Genomic DNA, 17,878 nt, shown 5'->3' with positions numbered 1-17,878 from the left:
GAAAAATCAGGGCCTAAGAGAATTTCCCTGCAGGACCAGAACCACAAGGGTTAACATGGCGACCATGTCCCTTTAACACAGCCACAAGTCAACGGGCAGGATTTTCCGGCCCTGACAGCAAATGGGCATCATTGGCCGCTCTCCAAATTCTCCAGTCCCGCTCGCGACGATGCCCATCACTGGCAGGGCCAGAAAGCCCAGGCCAGTGACTTATTTTTGAAGAGTTAGCTGAAAGGAGAGTGTGAAATGTGAGCCCCTTGTGTCTGGATTGGTTTATGATGTACAGACACTGCTTGGCATGTCCTTCCCTCTGCTCACAAGTCACTTGTTTTCTTTTTAAATGGAAGATCATTTGATATACAGCAAAGCAAACAGGCCTTTCCCCAGCTTCCTTTGTCCCAGAATCAGAGACATTTCATCGGAAGTGCTGGAAATTTATGAAGTATTTTCTGCACTGTTTCTTCGGTATGTGAGGTCCATTGATTAACAGCTCTTGGTGAAAACCTGTCAGGAATATTCTCTACCAATAAAGCCAAGAGTCACTGGCAGCCGGGCAATGAATCAGGGGGGGGAGTATAACTAAAGCCTGATAGTTTTCTCTACCTTTTCAGTTAAAAACAAAGACCTCTCCTCTCCTTCTGGCCAATAACACCAGCAGTAAAATGAAGGCCTTTTCAAAAAACAAATGTAAGCGAGAAAATTCAATTGTCTTTAATTAAGTTCTCCCAGAGAGGAACTGAGCATTGTGGTCATGTTGAGGTTATCAGGGGTCAGATGCTTAACAATGAGTCTCTGACCTCAGATCAAACTAAATGGTGGAGGAATCCCTGCTGGCTGAGATGATTTTCTACATTGGCTCTTGTGTCTTTCAGCTTTAATTTGATAGCAATCAGCACCGTACGAACATTTGGCTTCAGACGAGTGGGGGTTGAATAAATGTTATGTTACAGATCCTTGAACCAGCCCTGAAAGGAGGTTAGACTAAAAGAAAGAGAAAACATAAAAAGAAAAGTTTTACTGACTGACCATCTCCTGAACAATAGCCACGACCTAATTCGTAACCATAAATAACTTAGAAGCATTCATTTCAAGGTTGCACAGATGTGCGTTCTTCCATCCTAACAGTGCCTTCTGGACCTTGTTTACCACACACATGCACACACAAAGTCCAGCGGTAAAACATAGCCTTACATTTAAGCTTACCTTTGACACAGGCACCTTTGTTGAGTCGCGGCTGAGCTGTTTAAAGCATTTTCCTCGTGAGGGTGGGCCGGGTAGCTTGAAGCGCAGGCCCCCCGAATTCCACGCCTCGTTTTTCACCTGCCCTGACATGGGAAGCAGCCGGGAGCTGCTGCCAAACCATCCATGGGACCGCTTCTTCTTGGAGTTGGAACCATCGCTCTAGGCCCAGCAATGGAAGGGGAGTGACAGGCTCCCTAAAGCACACGGATTCATCTCAGTCTCGAGGAGGGCTGTGAAACAGACGCTCGGAGAAATGCCGGGGAGTGAGAAAGTGAGCTTGCGAACCGATTCAGTCGTACCCTCAGCACAATATTATTTAGGCGGGTGACAGTGTGATCATCCACTCATAACACAGCAAATATCTGCACTCTCTGTTCTTCAGTCAGTCTGTAAATGTTAAACTGGACTGGAATGCAGATTGCCTACAAGGGTCACCTAGCTGGAACACGAACCACCACAGAATATAATAAGTTAACATGTGCTTCACAACAAATGCCTCATTGTACACCCTGCAGATTTGTACAGAGAACAAATAAAGAACAAAGAACTTGCATTTAAATAGCACCTTTCACAACCTCAGGACGTGCAAAGTGTTTTACCACCAATTAAGCACTTTTCAAGTGTAGGCACTTTTGTAACATGGGGAATACAGCAGCCCAGTCAGCACACAGCAAGCTCCCACAAGCTGCAATGGCATAATGATCAGATAACCGTTTTTTATTGATTTTGGTTGAAGGATAAAACTGGCCACAACTGCCCCGCTCTTCTTCAAAATAGTGCCATGGAATCTTTCACGTCCACCTGAGAGGGCAGACAGAGCCTGGTTCTAACATATGATCCGAAAGACAGCACCTTCAACAAAGCAGCATTCCCTCAGCTTAGCTTTCCTGCTCAGGTCTGTACTTCATTGCACTTTGAGACATTCTGAGATTGTGAAAGACATCATATAAATTCAAGCTCCTTCTTTTCTCATGCAACATCTCCCCAAACCACTCCAACAAATAGGGCCAGCAGCATTTCCCATAGCTTTCTGCAGAAGTAGGTAAGCTGATAGAGAGAGGTCAACAGTCCCATTATGGAGCTAGTCTCTGGACTGGAACATCCAGTAAAGGGGTTAGAATGAGCAGCCTTTGAGAAGGATGGTGCCCGTCTACTAGAATGGCCTTTGCTAACCCTTCCTTTCTTGCACTTTGTCCCTAAGAAACCACAGCGAATAGAATACTTGTAAACACCAAACTGAAATCATGGTTAATAAGCCAAAGAATGGAAGGAAAAATGCAATTGGCCAACCTGGTTGAGCCTTTGGTGAAAGGGAATGTAAGAAAGAAAAATACACAAATACCAGATCTCAGATAGCAACAAGAAGCAAAACTTGCTCCAGGGGCACTGGCTGAGATCAGAGGCTTTAGGCAGAGATCAACTTGTGACTTCAAAAGAGTAACATAGCAAGTCAAACAAAGCCCAGTGGATTTTAGGGGCGGCATCAACGAATAAACATTTCCCCACACCCCCCATAACGTCACAGGGTTCAACGGTTGCCATGGCAGGACAAATCTTGATCAATATGCATGTTTGCCTTTCACATCTCATCACAGTCGTCCCTATTCTTTCCACGCCCCGCACTGTAATGTGAAATTTGAAAAAAATAAAATAAAGACTGACCTCCATTTCAACGCAAATACCTACAAAGCAGAACATGGGACCCAAGCAGGTCACGGGTCAACCTCCCAATCATTGAGACACTTGCTTTCTTGGACTCTGTCCTTTGCATCTGAGGTCAAAGTCAAGACCTCTACAGAGTGTCCCTAGTAAAGAATTAACAAGTGTGACCATTGCTTGTCCCTCCCCCAGACCCTGCTCTTGCCATTTGAATGCTGTAAATAGAGACATCTGGACTAAAGCCTTTTACTTCAGCAATTGAAAATGAACATGGATCAACTGCTGTATTCATAAATCTTACAGCCTAATTACATTAAAGGGGGAATCTAAGGGGGGCTGCTATGGAAACAGCACAGATTATCAGCTGTTCCAATCTAATCATTAAGATAAGTGTTTTTGTTCCCTCCTTCACCCGTGCCTCCGTGGTGAAGGATTCAAGTTCTGCCTTGCTCATTATCTCAAAAACTTTGCCATAGTAAAATATTAACGTGCTCTATTTTTTTTTAAAGAACGAAGCTTGTAGTAACCATTGGCAACAACGCTGCCATATCGTGTATGTCTTATTCATTGGCAGCTAGCAGTCAAAAGCCCTGAACATTGTAGCTGGGATTATGGCTGTTTGTCTGAAGCCTCTTATTCCAAGTGTTGCCTCTGATTGTCTAGCTCAGGAGAACTCTGAGTCTGTGAGTAGCAGTGGGGCCCAGGCTCAGGCACACGCTCACCACTGTTTGCCACGTCGGCTGTGTACAGGTCCAGGCAGAGACGCAGAAAAAAAGCTGAAATGGTGAACGCAGAAATGAAAGGAAAAAAGTAGAAGAGGCAGAGCCAGAAGAAAGCTTGCTGAAATAAATTTTGAAGTATTTATTTGAGTTAAGGGATGAAGAAAGGATGTTCATTTATATAGCACCTTTCAGGACCTCAGGATGCCCCAAAGTGATTTAGAGCCATGAAGTAGCTTTTGGAGTGTAGTCCCTGCAACAAGCAATTTTTTCACAGCAAGATTCCACAAATAGCAATTTACAGCACAGAAACAGGCTATTCAGTCCAACAGGTCTGTGCTAGGGTTTATGCTCCATATAAGCTTATAGCCCAGAGGAAATGGTGGTTAGTAGTAATGTCACTGAACTAGTAGTCCAGAGGCCCAGGCTAATGGTCTGAGGAGCATGGGTTCAAAGCCAACCATGGCAACTGGTGAAGTTTAAAGCTAAAATCAGGGGTGGTAAAAACCCATCTGCTTCACTAATGTCCTTTAGGGAAGGAAATCTGCTGTCCTTACCTGGTCTGGCCTACATGTGACTCCAGACCCACAGCAATGTGATTGACTCTTAAATGTCTATTGAAGTTCAAGGACATTTGGGGATGGGCAACAAATGCTGGCCTTGCCAGTGATGCCCACATCCCATGAAAGAAAAAAAGTAATGAACCTATGAAATAGTGACTAGACAATCTGTTTTCAGATTGAGGGCTAAATATTGACCAGGACAAGGGACAAACTCTCCTGGTCTTCTTTGAAGGAATATTGGTGGCCATGAGATCTTTTACATTCCCTCAAGAGGGCAGACAGGCCTCAGTTTAACACCTAAGGATGGCACCTCCGACAGGTTATAGTAATTAAACTACGGCCAACACTCGAGTAATACTTACCTGAATCATCCTTTATTCTTTCATGGATGTGGGCATCACTGGCAAGGCCAGCATTTGTTGCCCATCCCTAATGATCCATGAAAGCAGTTAAGAATCGACCACATTGCTGTGGGTCTGGATTCACATGTAGGCCAGGCTGGGTAAGGATGGCAGATTTTGTTCCCTAAAGAACACTAGTGAACCAGATGGGTAGTTTCTTGCAGGGAAAAAGGGGACTTGGAGAATGTGGGTCAGAATGCTCCTTATAGAATTATAGAATGATACAACACAGGAGGCAACCATTTGACCCCTCATGTCTCTGCCAGCTTTCTGAAAAAGCTATCTAATTAGTCCCATTCTCCTGTTCTTTCCCCATAGCCCAGCATTTTTTAAAATTCCTTTTCTAGTATTTATCCAATTCCCTTTTGAAAGTTACTATTGAATCTACTTCCTTTCAAGCAGCACATTCCAGATCAGAACAATTTGTTCAGAGCAAAACATTCTCTTCATCAACTCTCTGGTTCTTTTACCAACTATCTTAAATCTGTGTCTTCTGGTTACTACTGCCAATGGCAACAGGTTATCCTTGCTTACTCAATCAAAACCCTTCATGATTTCGAACACCTCTATTATATCTCCTGATTAACCTTCTCCGCTCTAAGGAGAACAATCCCAGCTTCTTCAATCTCTCCAAATGAACTGAAGTCCCTCAGCCCTGGGACCATTTTAGTAGATCTCCCCTCTCCAATTTGTCTTTAGCAGCGCCAAGCTGAACCCTCCTATGGATTTCATTGTGCAAAATAATAACAGTGCATAGTGACGGTACTCGGGATCAACAATGAAATACTCCAGTAGCTGCCAGTGAGGATTTTTTTTTAACTGGAGGAGGGTTGTTTCTGTTTGGTTATTAATTTTCAAACTGTGTTTGTTACACGTTGGCACATGCCGAGATGTTGCTAGACAGAAGGATCGGCTAGCGTCGGGCTCTGTCTTCGAGTAGGGAAGCTGTAAAGCTAACCCCTTGTGAGGAAACAATTGCTTTCTATGGAGATGATAAACAAAAGGGCGCTGACCTGAGCTGCCCTACCCCCACCAGGCAGCGCTGCAGCTTCCTCTAAGCAAACACGGCAATGTCTGGCAGCAGTCAAGAATACCCGTTCAACACCAAGCGACCACTGAGACTGTTGCTATTTGCACTTCCTATTAATCTGTCACTTGGCTGGGCAAACATTCAGCACAATCTGGACCGTACATTTCTCCATTAGTCAATGCTGGGCATTCACAGCAGAAGATGAGTGAGTTATACGTTGGCTCTGTTTTTAGCAGCACCCATCCTTTAAAAGTACAGCCTTGTTGGAACAGGAGAGACTGAAGGAGCCATTTTGGGTCCCATTCAAATGCACTTGCATCTTTATTATATTGCTGGCCAACAAGGGACTGAAGAAAAGACAGGCCCATCAGAAAAAGGCGTTAATATACAAAATAGAACTTGTTGACAATAACCAGTATTCCCACTATTGTGATGCACAGGTGTCCATGAGCACAAAGTCTGAATGAATTGGACGGGGTTTATTGTTCTGCACAGTTTCTGGCCACTTGTTCAAAAACCTGGTCGCAGCTTCCTACATGTATTAACTGATTTCCATAGAGAGCGATGAAACAAGAAAGTTGCCTGTGAGCCTCCTGAACTGCAGGGCTATGACGTGAGTTTAGACAGCTTTGTAGCAGAGTATTGTCTCTGGATTATTCACGAGTTAAAAGAGGCCATAGACTCGCATTATTGCAAGGGTGTGGGGGGGAAAGTTTTGCTGCGGCTCCTATAGGATGCCGCTGATTTACTGTAGCCAGGTTTTGCAAGGCACCTGCGGGTTGTACACATAGAAACCGTAACGAAATGTACGCCATTCCATCCCCCTGCCCCTCCCTGCGCCCCTGCTGGCCCAGGCTTGGCAATGAATCTAGTTGACAGCTATGAAGTTAGTGTAAATCAGCGAATTGTCCCCACTTGCTTTTATGGCATCCCCGCAATTTGCTACATTCGTTCTGAATGGGATAAAGCAAAAAAGATGCCAGCTTCACCTCGCAGTCCCTCCTCCAACCCCCTGCTCGGTATGAATCACACACTGTCTGCCTGGCCACGGGGAAATGCTTTAGGATACCGTGGAGAAATGAGAGCTGCTGGAAGAAAGAATCCCAGAGAACCGAGGGGCTAAGAAAAGAGAGCAATATGATCAATATGGTTCCATTGTTCGCCCCATGCTTACCTCCACAGGGAAACCATCTGTTTGCTGTCAATGCATCACCTGCTTGTCTGGACTGTTGCTACAGCAACCAGTGGAGGTGGTGGGGGGGTGGGGGGTGGTGTAGAGGGGTGATTAGAAACCAGAGGTTAGGCTGACAGGGCAGCCTGTTAGGGGGTGAGAGGGGGCTGAGTGACAAAAATCGGGGGATGTCACCCCAAATGCAAATCAACTGCCAACTTCTTCTGGCAAATAGTGAAATTTATGCTCATTCCCTTTGGTCCTGGGGTTTCTACAACCTCTGGTTCCTTTTTTTTGAAGAAAAGAATGGAATGCGTTTCAGGAGGGGAACCAGTCAACATTTCTAGAGTCTTAAGCCAGCTATTACAGGTATTCTAACCCTGGGCGGTGGGGGATCTGTCAGAGCGGAAGGAATAGTACACACGCTGTGGGGCTTTGATGAAGTAGTTTTAAGGAAAAATAATCAGAAATGCTGTAAATCTGAACTCAGAACAGAAAATACAAAGCACCTAATAATGCGGTAAGACAAGTGCAAACAGAAAACCTATAGACTGAATTAACTTGCCTTTTCACTTTGTGGATATATTTCCAGAAGCTTTTGTGTTTATTTAATTATCGCTAGGTATTTAGGAAGGTGACACTTGGTGGACACAAAAGAAAGATTATCATTTAACACAATGGTGGCCGATCATCGACTAGCAGAAACTCTGTCAAAATCTCTGAAAGAGTCAAAATGCAACTCCAGAAATTAATCTGTGACCATTTCTGGGTGGATGCTGGACTGGGCAGTTCCCTGGTTTCTCCGAATTCAGCCACAATGGCACTGGCTGCCTCAAGGCAACCAAACTTTGGTAGTACAGAACTCGAGTATTGCTGAAAAAAGAGACATGTTGAAGCTTTTTGTCTTGCACTCATCAGGACACCTCATAAGAATAAGGACAAAACAACAATTTATGCTATATGAGAAGAGAGTGCTGATTGGTTGGCAAGTGGACTCTGATTGGTAGAGGCATTGTCATGAAGAGTGCGCCAATTGATGGCTAACGTACGTCCCAAAGACTGGCAGATTGTATCAAACAGCATGCCCCAGACACAAAATATCGGTCGTCATCTGAAGCTAAGCTGAACCATTTCTAACTACCCCCTCAGAGACCATTAGCACTTAAAGAGAAACTCAAACACCCAGTGATTAACTGAAAAAACACACAAGATTTCACGTTTTTCAATGAAAACAAACTTTATGGCATATATAAAAAAGAAAGAAAGCAAACACTACTAATTTAACATTATCGTTCATCAAGACGTCGAGTTTAAAGCCAGTTCCCCTTTTATATCCTAATTGTATCCAAGAGTTCCCCTACACTTTATGAAATCTTGAGGGCTCATTCACTTCTCCTTCTGGGATCAAACCAAGTAGGCCACAGCTCTTCAGAATTCACTTGGATTTCTCCTCAGTTTTCCATCTGTTCTCCGAGCTATGAGATCTCATGGGAATCTTTCCATTAGCTTTTGCCTAAGTGATCTTTCAACTTTCTCCCAAAACCTCAAGACTGTAGAATTTTCAGCTCAAGCCTGGGCTTCACTGCGTTTGTGCTCAGCGGTTTAAAAATCAGAAGTACCCCTAATGGTTCCTAACGGCCTCTATGCCCATTGTCCTGGCTTTGGACGGACACAGGCTGCTTTCTCCCAGTCTGCTCCCACAGCTACTTTACAGTTCCTGGCAAAACCGTGCTCTCTCTTTCTCTCTGCTGGATCCCAAGCTGAACTGCTTGTTTCTGTGAACCAAACCCAAAACACAAAAAGTACTACCCTGTATAGCCTATCTCCATAGCAAAGAGGTATCCTTGGAATGCTTCCAACAGAAATGTAAATTAATTATCTTTTACCATCAAAAAAACAACCCTTTGATTCTTGGACTCGCATGAATAATTTATATTTCCAATGGTGTTAATGGCCCTCCCTCCAGTCTTGCTGGTTCCACTAAGAAACCCCCCTTCTTTATAAAGGTGTTTTTAGCTTCTTTGATAGAATTATAGAATCAATGAATGGTTACAGCGCAGAAGAAAGCCATTCGCCCCCATCGTGCGTGTGCTGGTTCTCCTAGGGAGCAGCTCACATACTGCCCCTTCCTCCACCCTCTCCCCACATCCCCGTGCATTCCCCCTTTTCAGGTATTTAGAAAATTTAGAAAATTTAGAAAAATTTATAGCACAGACGGAGGCCACTCCACCTGTTGTAAGCGCACTGGCTGAAGACAGCCCTAGCCGCAGCCTAATACCATTTTCCAGCACTTGGTCCATAGCCCTGGAGGTTACGGGACTTCAAGTGCATATCCAGGCACCTTTTAAGTGAGTGGGGGGGTTTCTGCCTCTAGCACCCTTTCAGGCAGTGAGTTCCAGACCCCTACCACCCTCTGGGTGAAAACTCTTTTCTCTTCTCCCCTCTAATCCTTCTAGCAATCACTTTAAACCTTTGCCCCTAAATCTCTCTGCTAAGGGAAATAGGTCCTTCCCATCCACTCTGTCTAGGCCCCCCACAACCATATACACCTAAATCAAATCTCCCCTTAGCCTCCTCTGTTCTAAGGAGAACAATCCCAGCCTATCCAATCTTTACTCATAGCTGTAATTTTCTAGTCCTGGCAACATCCTGGTAAATCTCCTCTGTCCCCTCTCTAACGCAATTATATCCTTTCTGGAATGAGGTGACCAGAACTGCACACAGTACTCATATTGCAGCCTAACTACAGTTTTATGTAGTTCCAACATAACCTCTCTGCTCTTGTATTCTATGCTTTGGCTAATAAAGGAAAGGGTTCCATATGTCTTCTAAATAATCTAGGAACTATATGAATAATTAAAATTCCTCATTGAAATAGCTGTAGACCTCCTGTCCCTATTGAGCTCAGAAATGAGTTATCTATTGTTTAAGTCTTTTCACTTCTAACTCTGACCTTATTAGGTAAACACAGGTTACCCTTTGAACTGTAATTACCCCAGGTTTGTTTGAATTGCAATTACTTCAGGATTGTTCCCCAGTTTCTCAATCAAACGTTTCCATCTATCTACATTTAAATTCAATTCCTAAAACTAAAAGTTATACCTCTAAGACATATGAATTATGAATTTAGATATTTGCAACACTTTATAGATCAATGGTTAGGCCTCAGCTGAAGTATTGTGTGCAATTCTGGGCATTACATTTCAGGAAGGTTGTCAAGGCTTTGGGATAGGCTCAAGAGGAAATTGAGTAGAATGGTACTAGGGACTTCAGTTACATGTAAAGTCTGGAGAAGCTTGGATTGTTCTTCCTAGAGCAGAGAAGATTAAGAGGAGAGTTAATTGAGGTGTTTAAAACAATGAGGGATTTTGGTAGATTAGTTAGGGAGAAACTGTTTCTATTGGTAAGAGAGTCGGTAACCACGGAGCATTGATTTAAGATAATTAATAAAGTAACCAGATGGGGAGATGAAGAGACTCTTTTTTCTACACAACATTTTTTAAAATCTCCTGCCAAGAAAGCTGTTAAGGCTGGGGTTCAACAAAAATTTCAAAACTGAGGTTGATAGATCTTGTTCGACAAGAATACTAAGAGTCATGTAACCTCAGCGGATAAATGGAGTTGAGGTACAGGACTAACTGAATGGTTGAACAGCCCCAAGGGGCTGAATCGTCTCCTCCTGTTCCTGTGAATTGTTGAGAGTGGTGATGGAGGGGATGAAGGGAGGTTGACAGGTGTTACTGAGTTTGTAAAACCTGACGTCATCCAAAATTCTGCTGTCCATGTCCTAATTCTCACCAAATCCTTTTCCCCTAACACCCCTGTTCTCACTAACCCAGTGTCAAATTTTTACTTTTTAATGCTTCTGTGAAGCACCTTGGGATGGTTTGTTACATTAAAGGTGCCATATAAGTGCAAGTTGTTGTTGAAAGAAATAAAGAGCTGTACTCACCTTTGTTGCTCATGAGATCATTAAACATCTTCCTACCAGGTCCTAGGGAAGGATATTCTCGACACTGACCATCCCAGCCACCTCAGAACAGGCTTACTGGGTAATGACCATGAGGAATCCCCTGCAAGTCTGTGAAGTAGAATTTCCCCCCCTTGTCCTGACCACCAACACCGTGACCTCAGGAAGGCATCTAAGAACCACTGGAAACACACTGTGGGGGTTTACCACTTGTTCCACACCCACCACCCTCCCCACCCCTACCCTGTTTGACATAAACGTGGGACTATTATTTTAATCATTTTCTGTCCATGGGTAACATCAATTTTAAATCCTCATTGTCCACTAGTCTCCCATGTTATGCAGGATTTATTCCACATCTGGTCCAATCACATCGACCTTAATTAGCAGTGATGTGTGGATTCTGATTCTGTGAAACAATGGAAGGTAACAGATGGGCAGCAGTGAGTTACAAGGCACTAATGATGTCAAGCATTAACTTCAGGCAGAATCTCTAGATTGAATTATTTCATTAAACTCACTGCCAACCTACTTTTTCTACGTGTGTCTAATATTTTCTTTGCTTAAGGTGAGGGTTCCTTGTCTGAACGCTTCTCTCTGCCATGCCAGGTGTCGCCCTGCAGCAGATGGTGGTCTGAGGGGCTCTGGGTTCACCCCCAATTTATTCCTGAAACCACTCATAGTCAAGCGGTGCAGGAGCCTAGGACGATCATTCCATGTTTGCGAGCAAGGAACTGTACCTACTGAAAACCTGCCCAAGACAACAGGTTTCTAGATTGAGAAGTTCACCATAAAGGAGGCTGGTCCATACCAACCACAGAAGTACCTGTTCTGGTGTGTCGTAACATCATTGTAGTGCATCGATGAGTCATAGCCATAACCATAAAAAACATAGGCATATGCAGTGTCAGCTGTGGCTCAGTGGGTAGCTTTCTGGCTTCTCTGTCCACTGCTTGTGGCTTCATTCTCCACACCAGAGACTTGCACACAAGTGCTAGTATTGAGAGATTATTGCACTGTCCAAGATTCTGCCTTTTGAATTAAATGTTAAACCAAGGTCTTGACTGCACTCTCAGTTGGACGTAAAGGACCCCACAGCATTATTTCAAAGAAGAGTATCATAATTCTTCCTGCTAAAATAACAGATTGTCTGGTCATTATCTCATTGTTGACCATGAGAGCTTGCTGTGTGTGAACTGGCTGCTGCTGTTCCCACATTACAGCAGTGACTGAACTTCAAAAGTTCTTCATGTCTGTAAAGCACTTTGGTATATTCCCCAGTCATGAAAGGTGCTACCTAAATGCAAGGTTTTTCTTTTAACTGTGCCAAGGTGAACAGCAGATCCATTAAGTTCAGGCAACTGGCTACCAAGTTAGATTGAGGCTACAGCAATGAAACAGGCCACTGGGGCAAATTGGTCCATTGCTGAAGCTTATGCTCTACATGAGCCTGCTCTTCACTTCACTCTGCTTATCCCCCTATTCCTTTATCCTTTCTCCCTCATGCGGTTATCTAGCTTTCCCTTAAAGATGGGACCTAGATTCCAGCCAAACCTGTTCAAACTGGTGTAGAGCAGCTGACAAAATACTTACAGCTAAACGTGTGATAAAAATCAAAGCATTGCTATTATCTCCTTCTTAATTTTAATAAGAAATATGGTAATTCTTTTCTCTAAAAAATATAAGACTGAAAGGTGACCCGGCCTTTAAAATCAGTAAAAGGGTTCAATGGGGTAGACACAGAGAAAATGTTTCCACTTGTTGGGGAGATCAGATTTGGAGCTGTAATTACAAGATAGTCAATAGGAAAATCAGGAGAAACTTCTTTACCGAGAGAGTGGTTAGAATGTGAGCTTGCTATCACTAGAGGAGTTGAGGTGAATAGCATTGATGCATTAAAGGGGAAGTTGGATAAACACATTAAGGAGAAAGGAATTGAAGAACATGGTGAAAGAGTGAGAATGAGAAAGTTGAGAAAAGGCTTGTGTGGCAGATTAACACAGGGATGGAGCTGTTGAACCAAATAGCCTGTTTCTGCGCTGTAAGTACTATCAACTACATAAATACATCTATTGTGCAGTTTAATTCACGATAGCATGGATATCATTAAGGTGAAAACTGCCCAGGTATGTCCTGTCCATAAAAAACAGGACAAATCCAATCTAACCAATTATTGCCCCTACTGTCATTAATTAGCAAAGAGATGGGAGGTGTCAACAATGCTACCAAGCGACACTTAGTCAGCATTAACCTACTCACCAATTCTCAATTTGGGTTGTACCAGGGCCACTTGGCTTCAGGCCTACAACCTTGGCCCAACCACCACCCCCCCACGCCCCCCTCCCCCACCACAGCCCCTCAGCTGAGGAGTCAGTGCTCCTCCATGTTGAACACCACTTGGAGGAAGCACTGAGGGCGGCAATAGCACAGAATGTACCTTGGGTGGGGAACTTCAATGTCCATCACCAAGAGTGGCTCGGTAGCACCAGCACAGGCCTCATTCTCATCAACCTGCATCTGTCCATGACAGTATCGGTAGGAGTGACCACCACATAGCCCATGTGGAGATGAAGACCCATCTTCACATTGAGGATACCCTCCATCGCGTTGTGTGGCACTACCACCGTGCTAAATGGGATAGATTTCGAACAGATCTAGCAGCTCAAGACTGGGCATCCCTAAGGTGCTGTGGCCCATCAGCAGCAGCAGAATTGTACTCAGCCACAAACTGTAACCTCATGGCTTTGTATCCTCCTCCAGCCCAGCAACCCATCTATGATGTATTCACTCCTCCAATTGTGGCCTTTTGTGAATCCCCAATTTCAAACTCCGCCATTGGTGGCCGTGCCTTCTGTTGTCAATGCCCTTAAATCTGGAATTTCCTCCCTAAACTTCTTGCCTCTCTCTCCCTCTCCTCATTTAACATGTTCCTTAAAACCTACCTCATTGACCAAGCTTTTGCTCACCTGTCTCAATATCATGTGGCTCAGTGTTAAGTTTTGTTTGAGAATATTCCTATGAAATGCTCTGGGACATTTTGCCATGTTAGAGGTGCTATATAAATAAAAATTGCTGTTGCTTTGTTACATTGAGTCTACAAGCTAGAAACAAGCCATTCCAACCCTATCAACATATCCCTCCATTCCTTTCTCTCTCTAGCTTCCCTTTGAATGTATCTTTTGGTCACCTGTCTTGATGTCTTCTTCTTTGGCTCAGTATCAATTTCTTTGTCTGATTCATGTTCTGTGAAACACCTTGAACATTTTCCTATGTTAAAGTCACTATATAAATGCAAGTTGTTATTTGTTGTTATTGATGCAAGCATCTCTTGCTGATTCTATGAATTGTGATAGTGCTTTCTTCCACACCCTACAACACACAACAGATGAGCAACAGGGAGGCATTCAGCAAAGGAGGAGGATCGTACTCTCCCTACATCGGTGCAGCCAACATCTCAAACTGCCTTGCGTTGTTCATCTGTGTGAGGACTTCCTGTCAGTGGCAAAGTGTTTCTCAAGCACATTCTGCAAGCTGGAGGCATCCCCACAAAAGAAAGACTTGTATTTCTATAGCGCCTTTCACATCCTCCGGACGTCCCAAAGTGTTTTACAGTCAATGAAATGTTTTTTAATGTGTCATTGCTGTGGCAATGTAGAAACACGGTAACCAATTTGCACACAGCAAGCTCCCACAAACAACTATGCGGTAATGACCAGATAATCTGTTTTTGTGATGTTGGTTGAGGGATGAATATTGGCCCCAGCTCAATAATCAGAAAGGCTGTGAAATTCATTAATACTATTTCACACTGCCTCACTCCCCCATATTAATCACTGTATTTCTAAACCATCTCAACTCCTTAATTAAATTTGCGTCTTGTAATGACTCCAATTTCATGAAGTCAAGATGCGCAACAGGAGAAGTTGTAAAAAGGTATCTGCATTTACAATTATTTATCAAAACATGATGATTTACACAGAAAGGGGGATTTAGCTTTAAACTCAGAGCTCCATCAGATAGTCAATCATCCTGTATCTGGAGAGCAGCATGACCGTCCTTTATTGTGGAGGAGAAAAGTAATCCCTTTCACATCTTTTATCGCAGGAAACATTTTTGTTTGTTTTAAAAGACAGAAGCACGGGTGGGGGGTACTTTTTGGGTTCCCTTTCAGTCCCCCCTCGGTGGCGACAAGACAGCCTGCGAACGCCACACGGGGCCAGGGCCACTGCGTGACATTCCCCTCCACACAACTGTGCCCGTTCTCTAACCTTTGGCATTGCCTTTCATCCCAGGAGATGTCCACCCACCGGGGACACAGTGTGTGGCTGCAGCAACGCTGCCTCCCAAGCCCCTTTGCAATACTTCCCCACCCCTGGGTTTGTCTGCACGCTAAGCCACTGCAACAATATATATATATATATATATAAATAAAACACACACACACACACACACACAGGCACTGGAGGTTATCAATCTTCAGACTGTCAGATCTCAGCTTTCATCAGTCAAACGCCTAACCTCTCCATCATTTTCAAAAGTATCTGCGCCTCGCTGTAGTTGGAGCTGAAAAAGATTTTCGAACAGCCACTCCCAGTTTGACTCAGGCGACAGGGGAGATGTGCTACAATCCATTGTTTGACAAGCCCAGCAACAATCTGCTCATTGTCAAACCTGCTGCAGGAGAGCCCGAGGGAGGAGAGGGGAGGGACTCTCTGCACAGCTCGCTATATATATATATATATATATATTTAAAAAAAGGACATGAAAACGTGGACACGAGGCAGGTGCCCTCCAACATCTGTATCTGTCACTCTCAGTTAGTGCGAACAAGCCGCTTGTTGCCCAACCCCCAGCTGTTAGTGCACTTGGTGTGTGCTCTTTATATATAAAAACACATTCTCTGTTAATGGCCCGAGTTTAAAGCATCTTTAACGCCGGCTCGTTATCTCAAAATGACCCGCAGCACAGAGTGTGCCGGACCCCCCACCCACCCCCCGAGTGAGTGAGTGAGAGAGAGAGAGAGTGAGGGTCTGCAGTCCTGAGTTTACTGCCAGCCAGTGTTATCAGGTGCAGCCCAGCACTGCCCATTGCCCATCCAGCACTGCCCATTGTCCATCCACCACTGCCCACTGCCCATCCAGCACTGCCCACTGCCCATCCAGCACTGCCCACTGCCCATCCAGCACTGCCCATTGCCCATCCACCACTGCCCACTGCCCATCCAGTACTGCCCACTGCCCATCCAGCACTGCCCATTGCCCATCCAGCACTGCCCATTGCCCATCCAGCACTGCCCACTGCCCATCCAGCACTGCCCATTGCCCATCCACCACTGCCCACTGCCCATCCAGCACTGCCCATTGCCCACCCAGCACTGCCCATTGCCCACCCAGCACTGCCCATTGCCCATCCAGCACTGCCCATTGCCCATCCACCGCTTCATGATTCCACATTTCGGCTCTGATGCACTTTGCTGTGTAAAAATTCAGCATCTCCCTTTAAAAAGGCAGCCACACTGTGTGTCGGGCGGTTTGATTTTTTTTTCCCCTGCATTTGTGAAATTCCTGGGGGGGAAAAAGAACTTGCATTTATATAGCACCTGCCGTGACCTAGGGATGTTCCAATAGCATTTCGCAGCCAATGAGGTATTTTCTGAAATGTAGTCACTGTTGGAATTAGGAAATGTGACAGCCAATTTGCGCACAGTATGATCCCACTTAAGCAATGAGCTAAACGACCAGGTGATCTGCTTTTTAGCGATTAATAAGTGGCTAGGAGCCTGAGGGAAAGTGCCTAGGTCTTCTTTGAAGTAATGTCCGGGAATCTTTTACAGTCACCTGAGAGGACAGACAGGGCCTCCCTCCTTTTAATGTCTCATACAAAAGGCTGCACCTCTGACAATGCTGGGGTCCCTGAGTATTGCATGGAGTTTAGATAATGGGCTCAGATCTCTGGAGCGGGATGTAAACCACAGCATTGTGACTCAGAGGTCAGAGTGCCACCCTCTGAGCCATGGTTGGCACAAGGAATAACCTCGGTCTTTGGCAGAGGAGGCAATTGAGGAAGAGAAAATGCACAAACTTTTGATGCACTCTCCTTGAGGACAAGACTCAATGTCTGCAGCACAAAATCAGGAGTTATCTGGAAAATCTCCAACTGGCAAAATACATAAAACAGCAACTTCAGCCTCTGAGCTGAATATAAATGGGCCAATTTTAACCCTAATCCCCCTGTGGAGAAACTGATGGGATGGGGGGGTGCAATGATGTTTTACACCTCATCTGATTTCACTCTCTACTGAAGCCAGCATAAAACTGATGGGCCGAATGATCTATTTCTGTGCTTTAAATTCGATGTAATGTGTTAATGACGAGTAATACTGGACAAGATGTAACATCCACCTTGTGAGTTATTAAAATTACCCCAAAGTGTATGAAAGTACTGCAGCATTTCTTATATAAATTTGGTGATCCATGGAGGTTGAGTTTCCCATCTTTGAATCCTGCTCTGATATCTAAAAACTCGGAATGCAATAATCGACTGCCTCTGATTACCATTGTGATAGATTTGATTCACACCCACCCCCCAATTCACGTATTAATTTGAATGACGATTTACAGTCACAGTACATAGAGGCAGAGACACTAGTAAGTACTTGAATAATCGTGCGCAGTCCTCAATAGTATTTGATGTTAAAGAACTTATGGAAATCCCTTTTAATTTTCATCTGGTTCCCATGTGGAATCTGTTTAATCTATAGTTTACCTACATTGGCTCCCAGTTAAGCAACACCTCAATTTAAATATTTTCATCCTTGTGTTCAAATCCCTCCATGACCTTCACTCCTCCCTATCTCCACAATCTCCTCCAGCCCTACAACCCTCCCAGACCTCTGCACTCCTCCAATTCTGGCCTCTTGCCCATCTCAGATTTGATTCAATCCATCATTGGCAGCCGTCCTGTGGCCCTAAGCTCTGGAATTCCCTCCCTAAACCTCTCTATCTCTCAATTCTCCTCCTTTAAGTCGCTTCTTAATACCTACCTCTTGGACCAGGTTTTTTTTGGTTGTCCATCCTAATGGCTCAGTGTTGAATTTTGTTCCACTGACACTCCTGTGAAGCAC

General features: G+C 44.4%; 1 protein-coding gene across 1 annotated transcript in view; it reads right to left on the bottom strand.

The window, feature by feature from the left end:
• LOC144696402 (uncharacterized) overlaps positions 1-1,636 on the bottom strand; it is a 204,430-nt gene extending 202,794 nt beyond the window's left edge. The window contains exon 1 of the mRNA XM_078567646.1: positions 1,204-1,636. Within this exon, the coding sequence (XP_078423772.1) occupies positions 1,204-1,332 (129 nt within the window). The 5' untranslated portion in view covers positions 1,333-1,636. The remainder of the gene's footprint in view (positions 1-1,203) is intronic.
• Positions 1,637-17,878: the final 16,242 nt, after the last annotated feature.

Source organism: Cetorhinus maximus, chromosome 22 (assembly GCF_964194155.1).
Source record: "Cetorhinus maximus chromosome 22, sCetMax3.hap1.1, whole genome shotgun sequence".
Classification (NCBI taxonomy): domain Eukaryota; kingdom Metazoa; phylum Chordata; class Chondrichthyes; order Lamniformes; family Cetorhinidae; genus Cetorhinus; species Cetorhinus maximus.
Note: the sequence above shows the minus strand (reverse complement) of the source record. Positions and strands in the feature narration are given on the sequence as shown.